Raw genomic sequence first — 15,462 nt, forward strand, 5'->3', positions numbered from 1 at the left:
GCTTGGTTATATGAATAATCTATGGTTTATTCTAACAAAATTACTATTGACTTTCTAGGATCAAATATTAAAAGACAAGCAGCGGTGATTTGGCAATTAAAGGTATACATACCAAAGTTAATTAAACATATTACAATGTTAGTAATAATGAAAAATCTCGTATTAGTGTAAACAAAAAGTTACATTTTACCCACTAAATAGAATCGTTTACAGTTAATTTTCAGAAGGAATGATAGATCTAATAACATTTACTTATGGCAAACAATTAAAATATGACATATTGCTACAATTTTGAAGCAGATGAAGAGATGCCAATCTATGTGTTTAATCCTTAAATTTAATTTATGGATTATATTAGTAGTAATAATGTGTTAAATGTTTAACTCTTGATAATAATCTTATTTTTTTAAATTATTTTTCAGAAGCAATGATGGAACAATTTGATGATCTATATGGCTACAACGTAGAATTGGTATATATAAACATAGAGTGTATCTTCTCATGTTGAAGTCACTGTTAGCAAGTATTATCTTTTTATAAAGAACATACTACATAAGTTTGATGTAACTGAATATCTTTAATTTGGCTATTCCTAAAGAAGAACGATGGCACAGAGCAAAAATTGATCAAAAACTATGATGTATACATACATATTTTGCCACATCGGAATTAAAAATAAGCCACTCTTAGATATTTTGTTTATCAATTATTCCAGGTATGCAATCACATATTTATAATCATTGTAAAATGTCTAATATTAGATAACATCCAAGAAACTACATACACATATGTATATTGTGAGTCGTCACTCGGAACGGAACGATCTAAATGAATTTTTTTGCTGCAATAATGGTTTTAATTTATTCTGTTGTAACCAAGCTTCTCCAGCTAAATAACCGACTGCATCACAATCATTGTCACACGATCGTCTTAAAAGATAGTATCCCCAAATATCAATAGATAAAGACTCACTTTTCAGCCTCGGAGTCCGTTGACGGGAACTCAAAATTTGAAGATTTCATTACGAAGACTGTTTTATGATTGCTTATCTAGTTTAATCAATGTATTCTTCCAATCCTCAACACATTATGTATATATTAAGGTTAAGATAGTTATAACACACTTAGTTAATTTGCAATCTGATTATATTATATAAAATTATTATTGCGTAGCAAAATTTTATTTATAAATAATAATTATTTAAAACTGTTGTCACGTTGATGTCGGCCATTTTGTTTTATATTTAAATGCTTGTTTTTCATTGGCCGAAACAACCGAATGCATTACCTGAGCAAATTCAATTTTTATTTTTATTAATATAATTAAATATATTTCCTTTGTTTACGTGTTCATACAAAGCGATACGATTTACAGACTTGAGAATTGATTTTAGTTTAAAATTAATTGAAACGGTTAAATATTTATTATAGTCGCTTTTTAATGCACAATAATTGAAAACATTGAAAGGGATATTATTATAAAAAATATGAACGAAAACACTTATTCGAGAAAAATGTAACGAAACAGTTCTCGCAAAACTACTGATTTTTTAAAATATTTCTAAATGCATCCACAGACAAGACGAAAGTTATGCTTCATGGATAATAAACCATAAGGATTAAAAATACAAAATGTCATGCACCTCATATTGCCAAAAAAATATTTTTTATCAAATGTTGACAATTTGTCTGTATTTAAAATATCTATCTCTAATTGGAATTAATTTAATGCAAGTTGGTTTGTTTATTTTTAGAATTTCTATCTCTAAGTCGATTTATTTTAATGAGAGAGTGACACGAAGGTCACCTTTGTAATAATGTTGACCTTCTAAAAGTATAATGTCGATGATTTGAAGTTTATTTATATGAAAAATATTATTTAAATCCAATTTATATGTGTCAAATTTACGAACTTTTCAAATGACGTTCTTCCATCTTCCATATGTGAATGTATATTGCCATATCCTGAAGAAACGTACATAATACATATTTTTGATAATGAAATCCAAATTATATCTCTGTGCCCACCCGAAGTAATTGCGTAAGGCAATTATTAGAAGAAAAGGACGAGGATGGTGGGTAAGCAGCTCTCATTAGAAGACTGTGAAAATTAGCGGTACACCACTCCTCCGAGGGCCGCTGCATCCAAGCCATCCGTCGCGGCTCAGGCCCATCGTGCATCGTGCATCTGTTGCGGCCGTCCCCCGTCGGGCAATTGGCCGGCGCTCGCCCCGCCCGTGCCAGTCACCCAACAGACGCTGTGGGGGATACACGCTTTCGCCGTCGCGCCGCGGCCGCCACGTGACATCGACACTCGACAACACCGCGAACTCCGAACCGAACTCCGAACCGAAACTGATTCCGATTTTGTTTTTATTTTCGTTGCTCGAGTGTCGGTCGTCGCCAGTGTTGTGTTTCTGTTGTTGTTTTGTTCGGCCACCTCGGAGCGGAGTCGCGCTCGGAAGTCAGGGTGCGGGGCGCAGCCGGGGCCCGCGGGGACGCGCGGGCTCGGCCCTCGCCCCCGCAGCGCAACATAGACATGTCGAGGAGGAAGCAGAGCAACCCCAAGCCTCTAAAACGTGAGTAAACGCGGACTTTTCGCATGTAAACAAATACCGACGTGGCGCCAGATTCGAAACTTTTCGAGCTCGTTTTCGGCAAAAACCATTTACCTGCTTATTTATTCCTATTTTATTATCGTTATCATTGTTAGTAGAAATATTACAAATTATTTCTTTTTATTCATTTCATTTGTTTTGTAACGGTCTAACATTGACTTTTGAACCAAACGTTAAATATTTTGTTCGCTTTAAACATTTATGTATACCATAAGAGCATTCGATAAAACAAGTCGTATTCTCTTATAATATTGTATATTACGAATTTGTTTTTCACGTGTGTTTAATATAAAAGGGTTTATAGTTTTAATCTATATGGTATTACTATTAAACATGTTCTTACTATATAACCTAATTTTTCGACAGGTAAATTATCTACGATTATACTATAACGCTATTAGTTACTAGTCATTTGACGAACAATTTAATTTTCAAGTCCATTAACTACTTGATCGAGATTTGTGTAGGACCATTGAATGCACTCGTCGATCCCTTATAAATATCGTAAATAGTAAAGGACATAAAACCGAACCTTGAGGAACGCTAGCATCTATCTTTGCTAAGAATTTTTTATCAACTCTTCTTTTAAAAATAAATATCTATAGGTATATTTTATCTGTACATTATTTATACATATTATTATATATAAAATTCAATTTATTCATTATGATTATTAGTAGGGAATATAATTTGAATCTTGCGGATCACTAAACGACATATCTGCTTAACTGGAGGCTAATCTTTTTGTTTTCAATTATTTTTGGATTTATCAATTAGTTTACTATTGTTTCAAATACCATTTTAGATCGAGGAGCATTGCAGTAAGCATAATGTTTTTATCGAATGCAATCTGTAATAGAATCCAGTCTTCATCTATAATTAATAGAATATTTGCATTAAAACTATTAGCAAAATACGGTGTTATAAAGAAATGTAAAATTAAAAAAAAAATAAGATATGATATTGTATCTATTATATATACAGATTTAAGTATACTTTCTATACTAAAATTCAACTTGTACATTATAGTTTAAATTATACGGTACACTAAACTAAATATCTGCTTAACTGGAGGCTAATCTTTTTGTTTTCGATTACCCAAATTACATTTAATAAGAATTTTCACTCACACCAATATTTTTTGATTTATCAATTAAATTATTATTGTTTCAAATACCATTTTAGATCGAAGAACATTTTATAATATGCAATCCATTAATTCGGTTGCAGTTTCCGTTGAATCCCGATTTCTAGCATGCAATTTGTATATTATTCTAAATTTTGAAATCGTCACTTTATTGTTCTAATCAATACATGTGATCTTTATCAATTTTGATCTATAAACAACACACGTGTAGTACATTTTAGTTGTTTCGTTCCTGTAAATCGGAGTTATTATTATAAACTATGGTTATCTATGTACAATATATAAAATGTATTGATATAACCCTTTAAAAATATTGAAACAGAAGTGATAATTTATCTTTCATACCCTAAATCTTAAGTTTCGTTATAAACAAGTTTATAGATTTGTGCAAAAACGCTGTGATTCTCGAATTTTATTTTATTTTTATATCTGCTTATGTTAAAACATATATTTTGCTCTTCCATAATATTTGCAATTGTGACATTAGTTAAGAAATTCTTAAAAAAATATTGTCATTTATAATTCAATTAAATAATTATAGGCTATCCATGTTTTAGTTTAGTCTTAACTTTAATCCTCTTAAGGTAAGCGATGGAGAAGAGGAGTGAAAGGTAATATTTTTTAAGGATAAACACATTAATGAATGACGTTGTACTTTTATGACTATGATATCTAATGAGATAAAAACTTGCTTATAATATCACAATTAACGAATTTGATTTTGTTTTCATTTGCCGGCGATATGAGATAATATGTTTATTACGCATTCGTTATCGACAAAGTTATCTGGACTATTTAGAAATTATTTTCGAACAAACAATTATTTTATCTTAATTATTTAGATATGTGCAAAGAAATTTAATGTTAAGGTTAAACAATACATTGAGTGTTTATCAATTTTGTATTAAAAATTAGACGATTATTTTTTAATAACAACTGAGTGGATAGATTATTTTTATTTTCGGTTAAAAATATAAAATATGACATAGTGTATTTGATACTTTAGAATATACGATTAGGTTTAGTAATGTTATATCAATAAAATTAATATCTAAAATATTTTTTTTATGAGATTCTTTTATTTTTTACTTAGCTTACTTAAAATTAAATTAAATATTATATCGTAATGTTAATTGTTTACTAAATAACTGTTATTTAATTTTTCAATAATTAAAACAATATTTTTTTTATTAAAACATGATTATAAAAGTGCTTGATTAATTAAAAATATTTTTTGCAAACTAGATAAAATAATAATAGTATGCAATTAATATATTTCTGAAATAACAATAGTTTTTGAATAAAATTTAGTATGTAATGATTGTTTTATAAAGAAACTGACTAGAAAACTGTATTGTAGTAATATTATTTTGATGAATTTTTTTTATAACTATTTATTTTAACATAAACTTGCATTTAAAATATTTTAATATGACTTCTCTTTATTTCGAGAGCAAAAAAACTTACTTTATTAGTATTGAATCTATGTATTAAATATCGGCAAGAAATATGGAAGGCAGGTAATATCAGATTTTTAAAATGATTATAAATTAAATTGCATAATATTTAGCTGACGTATACATTAATTGTGCACTTGAAATATGCGCGCAATTAACAACGTCACCGATCGAGCTGCCGATAGATGTGTTTCAATAATATAATTTTATTTTACGATGCTATTTTATTATAATGATATATAGGCTGCTTTATATAGTATATATTATATGTGTTTGGCGTGGGTTATACGCGGATTCGAACCGTTACACAAAAGATTCCCGAGTCGAGTGGGCGTACGATGGTATCTGAGACGATTATGTTTAGATTCGAATAGGAAATTTGCATTGTGAAAACGTCGCTAGTAGATATGCACTATCGCTAGGTATAAATTTCAACTGCGAAAATAGTTTATGGACGTTGTCGGACGCGTTTTGGATAAGGTCGTTTTCTTTTATATTTTTTAGTCGTAGACGTCGAGTCTTAAAAGTAAATTTAATATAAACGAAAATATATTTTTTACTCATAGTTAAAATCAACTCAATTTAAAATGTGTATTTTTTTAATTTTCGGTAGAATCATTTTTAATTTTCAACACATTTACTATTGCAAAATGCCGTCACAAAAATATTTTAATTCCACTGATTTTTTGGTATGAAAATTGTTTTTTTTAAAGTCGATTCTTGTTTTCTGCTGTTTATAGAACATGTGCATTTTATTGTAATTGTTGTTTTATTTATTTTTTACGGCTACGTGTAACGCGTAGCTATACTAACTTTCGTTTTGTTAAACTTCAGATTTTGTCGAACAAAGGTTTGAGTCGATTTGAATAGATTATGTTTGTCAAAAAAATCAATTGATGGTCTTAAATTAAATTAGAATGCAAAGCATATTTTTAGATCATCTGAAAGTGCGAGAACTAACTATTCATTTGACTAATGCAAATCAAACGCGGGCGTATTAATTCTTGTAAGATCATGAAAATCAGCCCTCTTATACAGAGATAGATTACTTTTTCATAACATTTGTTTAAAAGGAATGTTGATTTTTTTTAAATTCATTCTAAAAAATAAGCATATCATTGCTATTTTATATTTATGTTTAATATAGATATAATATGGTATTTTCTTCAATTAAACTAATGATGTTTAAATGATTAATGCGCAACTCAAAATTTGAGGCACTTTGGCATACTGTTTCTACTAAAAATATAAGATTTATTTAAACTATAGTGGAGGTATATTTGCGTATGTAGCTCAGTTTTTTTTCATTATGTTTGGATAAATAATATAAATTTATTTATTAGAGTATTAATCGGAATTGTATTAATTCTGCGTTTGTAATAGCCTAAGAAAGAGGAAACAATAAAAACATCAATGATTTTCATATAATTAGCCTAATTTAATTTCTGGTCTTGATTCCACAAAGACATTTAATTCTGTTAATAAAAACCATTGTCTTATAATGCAGTATTGTAAAATGCTATTAAATAAAATATTTTTATAAACGTGATCGTTACATATGCAACTATACATTTCGACCCTTAACGGTCTCTGGTCCAGAGTCCGATTAATTGTTCCCATAGTCAATTCGCATCTGAAAAAATACATTTTCTTGAAGTGATTGCTTATCTAAATAGTAATAATTAATTTTGATTGGTATTATCGCTTATTAATAACAGGTAAATACTCTTAAGTTATTAACCTGTTAACTGATATTTAAAAAATAAATTAGTTATAATATCTATTAAATTAACTTTTCTATGCTTTTTTAAATTAATCCCTTGAGTAATGAGTTAATTTATACACATCTGTTAATTTGTCAGTATACACCTGTGAGTGAGTCAATTTTACGTATTTTTCATAATTATTTCTGTTGTTATTGATTTATTAAAATTTGATATTGCATTTATTTTAATTATAGAAAAAAATCAACGATTTTTAACGTTTTATTGCTTTGATTTATTTTATTACGTTTTTGTATTAGTATGTTTTAATTATTTATTTTAACGCTTTTCTATTATTAAATTTCGTTAATTTATTTCACTTATTTTTATATATTATATATTCGGCTTTTGTGGGATTTTTTGTATCAATTTAGAGGCTCTCATTTTTTTATTAAAAATTAAAATCAAATATTTTTGGTTATGCTCATTTATTTCGCTTTCTTTAATTTACTGGTATTATTTTGAATACAAATAATTTATATCAAATCAAATTAAAAAAAAATATTATCTGAATATAATCTTTTTTATTTATTATTTCTTCAGTTAGTATATAAATATGTAACTATCTGGGGTACTTCAAAACAGTAAAAAAATGATCGCCGTGTATGTACTGCGATACCGCTCAAAGGGTGAAAGGCTAGAAAAAGTTAGTTTAAACATGGTTACTATTATAGATATTTTTATAGGAAGCAAATGTGTAATTATTGACAAATGTTTTAACTACACATTAATTTATTTATTTTTTTATTACAAATCTGACAATCATTACCAGAGAGGTTTTCCCAATGTGTCATGCAAAATTATACAAAAATTATAAAATTAACTTTACTTCAGGTCTTTCTGTAATGAGAGTGAATCTGAACGTTATATATTTGGCTCTTTATTTTATCGAAAATCATTTCAACGGTGTGATTAAAATATATTAATGTGAAATATTATAGTAAAATATATATTTCTATTATTTTTAGTTTATAAAAATCTTGACATATTGAAAAATTCAAAGAATTATTAAACAGTAGATCTGCAGTTAATTATATTTTTTTTATCTAAAATTAAAAAATGTCTATTAAATATGAAAATACGTATAATATATTTAACGTTTTAGTCATTAGATCTCACATTAAAGTGTTGCTTGTGTTGTTAATTTTAAATTATTATCTAAGTGTATAAATATCTCGAAACTACGTTTATGACAGTTAGCACGATAAAATTAAGAATGCAGGAAAATACGTACGTTGAAATTAAGTACAAGTTGCTAGTTTAAAACCATTATAGTTTATAGTTTACAAGAAATAAATCGTAAAGATAAAATAAAAGTAGTTTCAAGTAAAGATAAATTAAGAAGAACCGTTTAGATAGTCAAAAAATATGATATACACAAATTAATTATAATTATCAAACTTAAAAATATTAAAAACTATTTATTAAATTAGTGACCTGGAGCTATTTATGGCTCTAAAGTAAGACGTGTCTAGGAATTTTATGTTTAAAATTAAATTTAATTTTGGTCTTATCGTATTCACCGATTATTAAGATTAGTCGGTTAATATCGAATTTATAACTAGATATATTAGGCTTCGCCTGAGATAAATTCAAATTCATTCTTTATAATTAATTTTTATAATCATGTTTTTATAAATTACCTATATACAATATATTTCGTATCTTATTTTCACGTACTGCAGTAGTGCGTAATCGATCATCAGCACGTCGCTCGACAGGTTCTTTAGCGGTTTTATTGGAACGTATTGCATATGCACAATGTCATATCGCTACTGTTCACCGTTTGGGTGATCGACAGACATACATATTTTCTGTTTTATAGTATAGATTTAGTATTTTTCGGTTTGATTATGGCAATAATTTTTAATTATGGCATTACAAATATAATATATATATATTTTTAAAGGTCAGAATAGAAAAGTGTGTTATATTATTTTATGGTTTTATTTTAAATAGCTTGTAGTTAATAAAAATAAAATAATAACTAGTATCACTCCACACTGAGCAAGCGTATAACAAAATCGGTTTAATTAGCTTTTTTTAATTTTTATTGGTAATACGCTTTTTATGTGAAATATAGGTTTTAGAGTTGCAATAGCAGCAAGCGCTTCAAAAATTAGTTCTGTGATATATTTTGTGAATTTAAGCTTGGGAGGATGAGCATCAAATACTCAGGTATTTGATGCTCATCCTCCATTTAATGTAGTTTCCTAATTATCTTTGTTGAAGATGGAGGCATGCATTGTCTGCGAGTTGTTTTAATTAAAAAAAACTAAAAGTAATTACTTAGGTTTTATAAATATTTCTGTAATTTTATTACAATTTGATTTAAAATTCATAAAAACTAAAATGTTTTTGTATTGGGGTTTTCATATTACGTACAATAACGAATTAAAAAGCATACCCCGACTGCGATATAAACAACGTCAATTGTTGCAACAAAACTCGCAAAAAGGTCGCTATCTATGATTTCATACAGTGACGTGACAATGGTCAATATCGGTCATGATCGCGGCGAAAGTCAGTAGCGGCGGTCGCAAATAAAGGCAAAAGTGGGCATTTTCCTCGGTTATCGGTCGCGAGCCGCCGCTGCCATATTATGCACATAAAAATATATATCAGAATTTATTTACTTTATCAGTGGAACAGCGCCTGGAATAATGGCGGCCGTGGACAGAATAATTTATCGGTTATTGTATGAGGTCTGCCCCGCCGCGCCGGGGCCCGGATAACGCGTAATGGCCGAAGGAGAGTTTTCTTTAAAACTTTGAATAAACGCCGTGATAGGGAAATGACAGTTGAATATCGCACGAACGATACGCCTTTTGCTTCCCCACACACACATAGTTCCGAACGAACTGCCCCCACGCCTACAGGGAGACCGCGAATGCACTTCCCAATTTGCATTCGTCCCTCGGTCACGATCCGGGCCCGTTGAAAAAGCGACTTGGCATCAGATTGCGCACACTCCGGCTATCCGGTTGTCTGGCAACAAAAGAAGACATGCGAGGACGTGTGGTCATTTTTTCACATGTCATCTTGGAAAGGTTTTCGTTTTGTTTCTCGAAAATCTTGGTAGTCAAACACAGTTACAAGCTTCGAGGGTTTGGTATAATTTTTCTGTTAAAAAATAACCAGTAATTTTTAACACATTTTAAATTAAAAATATAGGACGTTTTTTATCTTATATATCAATGTTTACTCTAACTGAAAATATAACAGACTATATACAATAGTAATATAAATATTTGATCGAATTGATCTTTATTATTCCATAATTCTGTGGCCTGATTTTTGCAGTAAAAACGACATCTAGGTTTGTTTCGAATAGTAGCAATAAAACTATCTTCGGATTTCAATTCCATATTACAATCAGCACTACTCGCAAAATCTTTCAGCGAATCGTCGTTATTTTCAAATGTTTCAGTCATTGAACTTATTTTATTATCTTTGGAAAATAAAAAAAACGTATATTTTAATTATTTATTCCACCGTTGTAAATTCAAGTTGAAGTAAAAAGCAATATATATCAGAAGTTAAATATATTCCTATTCTAAAACACATGCGGCATGCAAGAACTGTCAGGAGATACTGACGTAACATGTCGAAACATGCGCTTCTGGCAATTTTGATACGTGCACTAAGAAGCGCGATCGCGCTCCTTGGCACTTAAATGGTAAAGGACGGAATAGCTTAGTCCGTAGCGTCTCAGACTAGTAACTCTGAGGTTGCGGGTTCGAGCCCCGGCAGCGGCACTCGAATTTTTATTTATAAAATTATAGAAATGCGCTATTATTAATAAAAAAATCAGTGGAAGATTTAATAAAAAAGTAAATAAATAAATGAGCTAAAAACATATTTTCACCATTAATTATTTTTAGCGATTAATAAATATGTTAAGATTATAGTGATTCAAATTAACTAGCGTAGCGGATTTTGTCGTAATATAATTTTTCAATAAATTTACACATCTAATAGGTAGTAAAGTAATGCCATAAAGACAGGGGCGAAAACAACTGTATGGGAACCACAGAGCAAATAATATAATGGTATCTTACTTACTAAATTGTGCATAATAAAGCGGCGAGGCACAGAGAATAAAATATATGGTTACTATGAGATTATTTATGTTGTTCTGTTAATTTACGAGTCGCTCCAATGAAAAAATATTTTTTAGCCCATTGTTTTGCTATTAATTATTATAATTATGGTAGCACTATCAAATAAATTATTTTTACATCATTTTTTATTAGACTGTTTAATTATATTAAAAACATTTTCATTATTTGTCATTTTTTTACATATAATATTAAAACCCACAGGCAACTAATTAACCCATAAATTTGGAAAAACATTTTGTATTTGTTTTAATTTTTATAAAGTTTAGAACTTCTTGAATTATTATTCTTATTCAAGTATTATTATCATCGGATATAAAATTGTCAATTATTTTATTAACCAGTAATATAATAAGTATCTCCATCCTTAAGATATCAATTTAATTTTGCGGGTTGTACTTTAGGGATATTCATTTTTAAATCTAACGTAGTCAGTTGCTTAAAAACGCTCATTTATCTATCTAAAATTACTTTTAAGTTTACTTCCGGGTTATTTTCGTCACATTATCAAACATTCTGATTTTTTTCTAATACTTATTTTTTATATAAAAATTTGTTTTACACCCAATAATTATATTCCCTCACACTTGACTTTCCCAAAAGCAGTGTTCTTTATAAACTACTTTTTTAAATGATAATAATAACTTGAATCATTTGGTTGCACAGCAAGACATTTTGGTAATTTTATTCAAATTTACATTTTGCTTGAAGCAAATGCAGCACGAAATTTTAGGATTTTTTCATTTAAGAAGTGTTTTTTGTCGTTGAATTATAATGCATAGTTTAACGTTCGATGTGTATTATGAACTAATCACATTTTCGTAGTTTATACGATTACATGAAGCAAAAAATTGAATGTACTATTACATACAAAATCGAGGTGTATATTTTATCAGTAATGAGAAAATACAAAGGCGTGTTTTTTGGGTGCGATTAAACGCGCAACTATTATCCATTCAACATTAAATATTTTCATGTCGATTATAATTGGTAGCATTAGTGCAATGTTTAATCATTAAGTGCTAACACAAAATTGGATACTTATTTACATCAATAAGATAACGTCAATTGTGAGATAACAATCGACAACACGCGATATTATAGCATTCAATGATAAAGTTGATACAACAATAGATGTTAATTGATAACATTCTCGTTTAGCAATATCAACACAAGTTATAATAAAGTTTTGTTTAGCATTTTATTGTTATTTGCTATTCAATATGCAGTTGGAATCGCAGATATTTTTTTGTTCTTCCGGATGATAACAAAAATATTTTTTATTCATTATAGTGTTGAACGATAGCGCTTTATTAAATGGAATAAAAAAAGCATTCTCTCAATCCACTCGTGCGTAGAGCAGATAGCATTCGTGTGATTTATACTGTGAGATTTGACCGTGGATAAAGGGAGTTTGGCAAGTATCTGATCTTGACAGCGATAACATGTTAAATGCCAATATTACTTACCCTCGTGATGGGTTAACAAACGATTGCGCCCCTACAAATGGGGTGCACGTTTTTGCGAACTGGTTTCACATTAGGGTGCATTCTTGTATGCACGCGCATTGACATGCGTGGGACAAAAATAAAATTATATTTATATGTATGTAGTGGCAAAAATGGGGTGTCATCTAAACTTCTTGAAATTAAAACAGTCATTGATACATATGAACGTTCATGTATACGTATGGTATACGACGATAACAAAATACATTAAATACCCATGTGTGTGTCTGTGGTGTCAAATTGAAAAGCCCTGTTCACACAAGACGCTGTTTCGTTTCCTGTCAGGACACATAGCGATGTCGATTTCCAATAACAATCGGGATGTTATGCCCTCTTGATGGCAGCGCAATTCCGATACGATCTAGTGTCAAATGATTGGTACAAAACGATTGTGAAATACTTGTGCATATACAGGACGTCCTAAAAGTCTGAATTCGTATTGATAAGCGGCAGTAAGTTTGAGATAAAATATTGCTGTGTATAGTTTATTATTATATTGAATCTAGAATTGTGTCATTGAAATCCACAAGGGGAACATAGAAGTAGTATAGATTTGCATTATATTTTATAAATTAAAACATGTCTGTAGTTTGATAAATTTTTGTCATATAATATTTATGTTCATAAGTTTTTATTTTAAAATAATATATTTTTTTTTGTAACGAGTAAGTTATATTTTTCTAGCATAAAGTTTCTGGCCTAGAAATTTCCTTATACTTCCTATGGTACCAGTACTACATACTTTGTATATATAGGTACGAATTTTATGATATCGAGGAGTAAGTTCAACAACTTTAGGCACACTTTTGAGATTAGCGCCAGCTCCTTTCAGGCGTTGCTTGCTCCTCAGTCATGTCATATGGCAGTTTCCGATCCCGTATTGAATGCAGAATGAGATTTTATCTACAATCAAAACATTTGTATAATGAGACCCAAAGTGTGTTAAGGTGCCCTTTACGCTCCCCTGATCCTCGCCAGAAGGTGAAGCGAGTTGAGGATAGCGGTCCGATTAACATATTCAATATACACACAAACCCACACACACAAATACAAAACGGAAATCAAATTTAACGACGCTTTTATTAATTTTTAACGAGTTATATAGCCTAGTCGGGGTATAGTGTCCTTTCGATTTTAATGGGATGTGTGGGTATATGTCGATAGGTGATAGGTCCGAATGCTTGACGAGCCTAACCCGAGATCGGGGGCTAATCGGAGATTGTAGATACGTGTGACTGGTGGTCAGGTAATTTATTTTTTTCCATCTGCTCGTAAGATTGTGGCGTTTTTGTCAGCTTATCAAGCCATCACGTGGCTCGATACACCTCCTTTGGGTTTATTTATACAGTAGCTTCCAGTCACGACACTCAACGCCGGTGCATTATTATTATGCACATAACATTCGAGCGACGTCTCCTAAATGTGCATTTACACTTAATGTTACGACCAATTTGTTTTAATGAACTTTAATTAGCTTCGTTTTCGTTTAATGGTTTGGTTTAACGAACCTCCGAAATGCAATTAACTGTAGATTTATTCAAATACATAGAGGTTACTTTATATAATAGTATTCTTACATAGAAAACCAATAACTATATATTATAAATATATATATAGATAGGTGAGCTATTCATATATTTTTGTAATAAGCTATTGCGATGAAGATTAAAAAATTCAAGTTGAAAATTTGTCATTGAAATGGCAAAAAAACAACATTAACTATTTGTTATAACCCTACATTTGACTAGTTTTGTATAGCTTGTTATGCTACAATTCATTTTTAGGATAACCCTACATAAAAGTTCGAGAAGTTCTAAAAACGCCATAAAAAAGAAGTTCTAATTATTATAATTATATTTAATTGAAACTAAATTATCCATTAATTCAAAGCTGGGCTAATAATTAGGTACATATGAATAAATAGCAAAACTTTTCTTTAATTCATGAAAAGCCATTTGTACTAATGTTTTTACGTGCTAGTTACATTTTTTTCTCGATACATTTCATTAATACATTATGGGTTCTTAAGCTTCGACAGCGCTTTAGTGTAAATTTATAAATTTTATACATTTGCTAAAAAAAATTATATTTAATTTAAAAGTTTTTGTGGTTCCATTGTTGCAACATTATAAGCATGATAGAGTTTAACGATGCAAATAATTTAAATCAAGTCAATTATATTAACGAAATGTAGACAAACTTTGCCACCGTCTCTCAAAAGTGAACAGAGCAGATTTTCATTCTATATAGAATAAAAATCTGGTGTTAAATACCTGGGCTTACATATCGATTTCAAGCTTAAATTTAATAAACACATTTTGGACCTTCGCTCTAAAGGGCTTGCCGCTATTGTGGCCTAAAGAATGAGCATGCTTATAACAAAGATAAAATCTTAATATACAAACAATTAATCAAAACCATCTTATCATATGCCTGTCTGTTGTGGAGTAACACCAGTAATACTCTTTTTTCTAAATTATAAGTCATTCAAAATAAATTTATAAAAATAATATATTATATAATACTAGATTGTGTACGCTTTTAGAAAGTGACTTTTGCTTGATAGACATCTCCGAGGTAGAATTGTCCAACGGGAATATTGTGACCTTACGGTGCTTTTTGTCTTCGGGTGATAACAAAGAACTATTCTGTCAATGCACCGGAGAATCCTTGCGTGTTATTTATGTGTAACCCTTTTTTCTAGTCGTAACGAGGGCTTTTGTGTGGTCCCATCCTTTATACTATTGTATATTTTATCCTTATTGTTGAACGATCATGTTTGTTTACAGTCATTAATGCGAGTTTCAATAATAAAATCCCCCACAATACTATTTAAATAAGCAACATAT

General features: G+C 29.6%; 1 protein-coding gene across 2 annotated transcripts in view; it reads left to right on the forward strand.

Moving 5' to 3' along the window:
- Nucleotides 1–2,174: 2,174 nt before the first annotated feature.
- The window catches only part of ush (Zinc finger protein ush), a 283,360-nt gene continuing 270,072 nt past the window's right edge, over nt 2,175–15,462 (forward strand). Inside the window, exon 1 of one of the 2 annotated variants that reach the window (XM_088190887.1) lies at nt 2,175–2,578. In XM_088190887.1, the coding sequence (XP_088047013.1) occupies nt 2,539–2,578 (40 nt within the window). In that variant the 5' untranslated portion in view covers nt 2,175–2,538. The remainder of the gene's footprint in view (nt 2,579–15,462) is intronic. The other variant, XM_088190877.1, reaches the window with a different exon arrangement.

This window comes from Plectrocnemia conspersa, unplaced genomic scaffold, assembly GCF_051122295.1.
Source record: "Plectrocnemia conspersa isolate PC_06_02 unplaced genomic scaffold, ASM5112229v1 ptg000001l, whole genome shotgun sequence".
Taxonomy (NCBI): Eukaryota; Metazoa; Arthropoda; class Insecta; order Trichoptera; family Polycentropodidae; genus Plectrocnemia; species Plectrocnemia conspersa.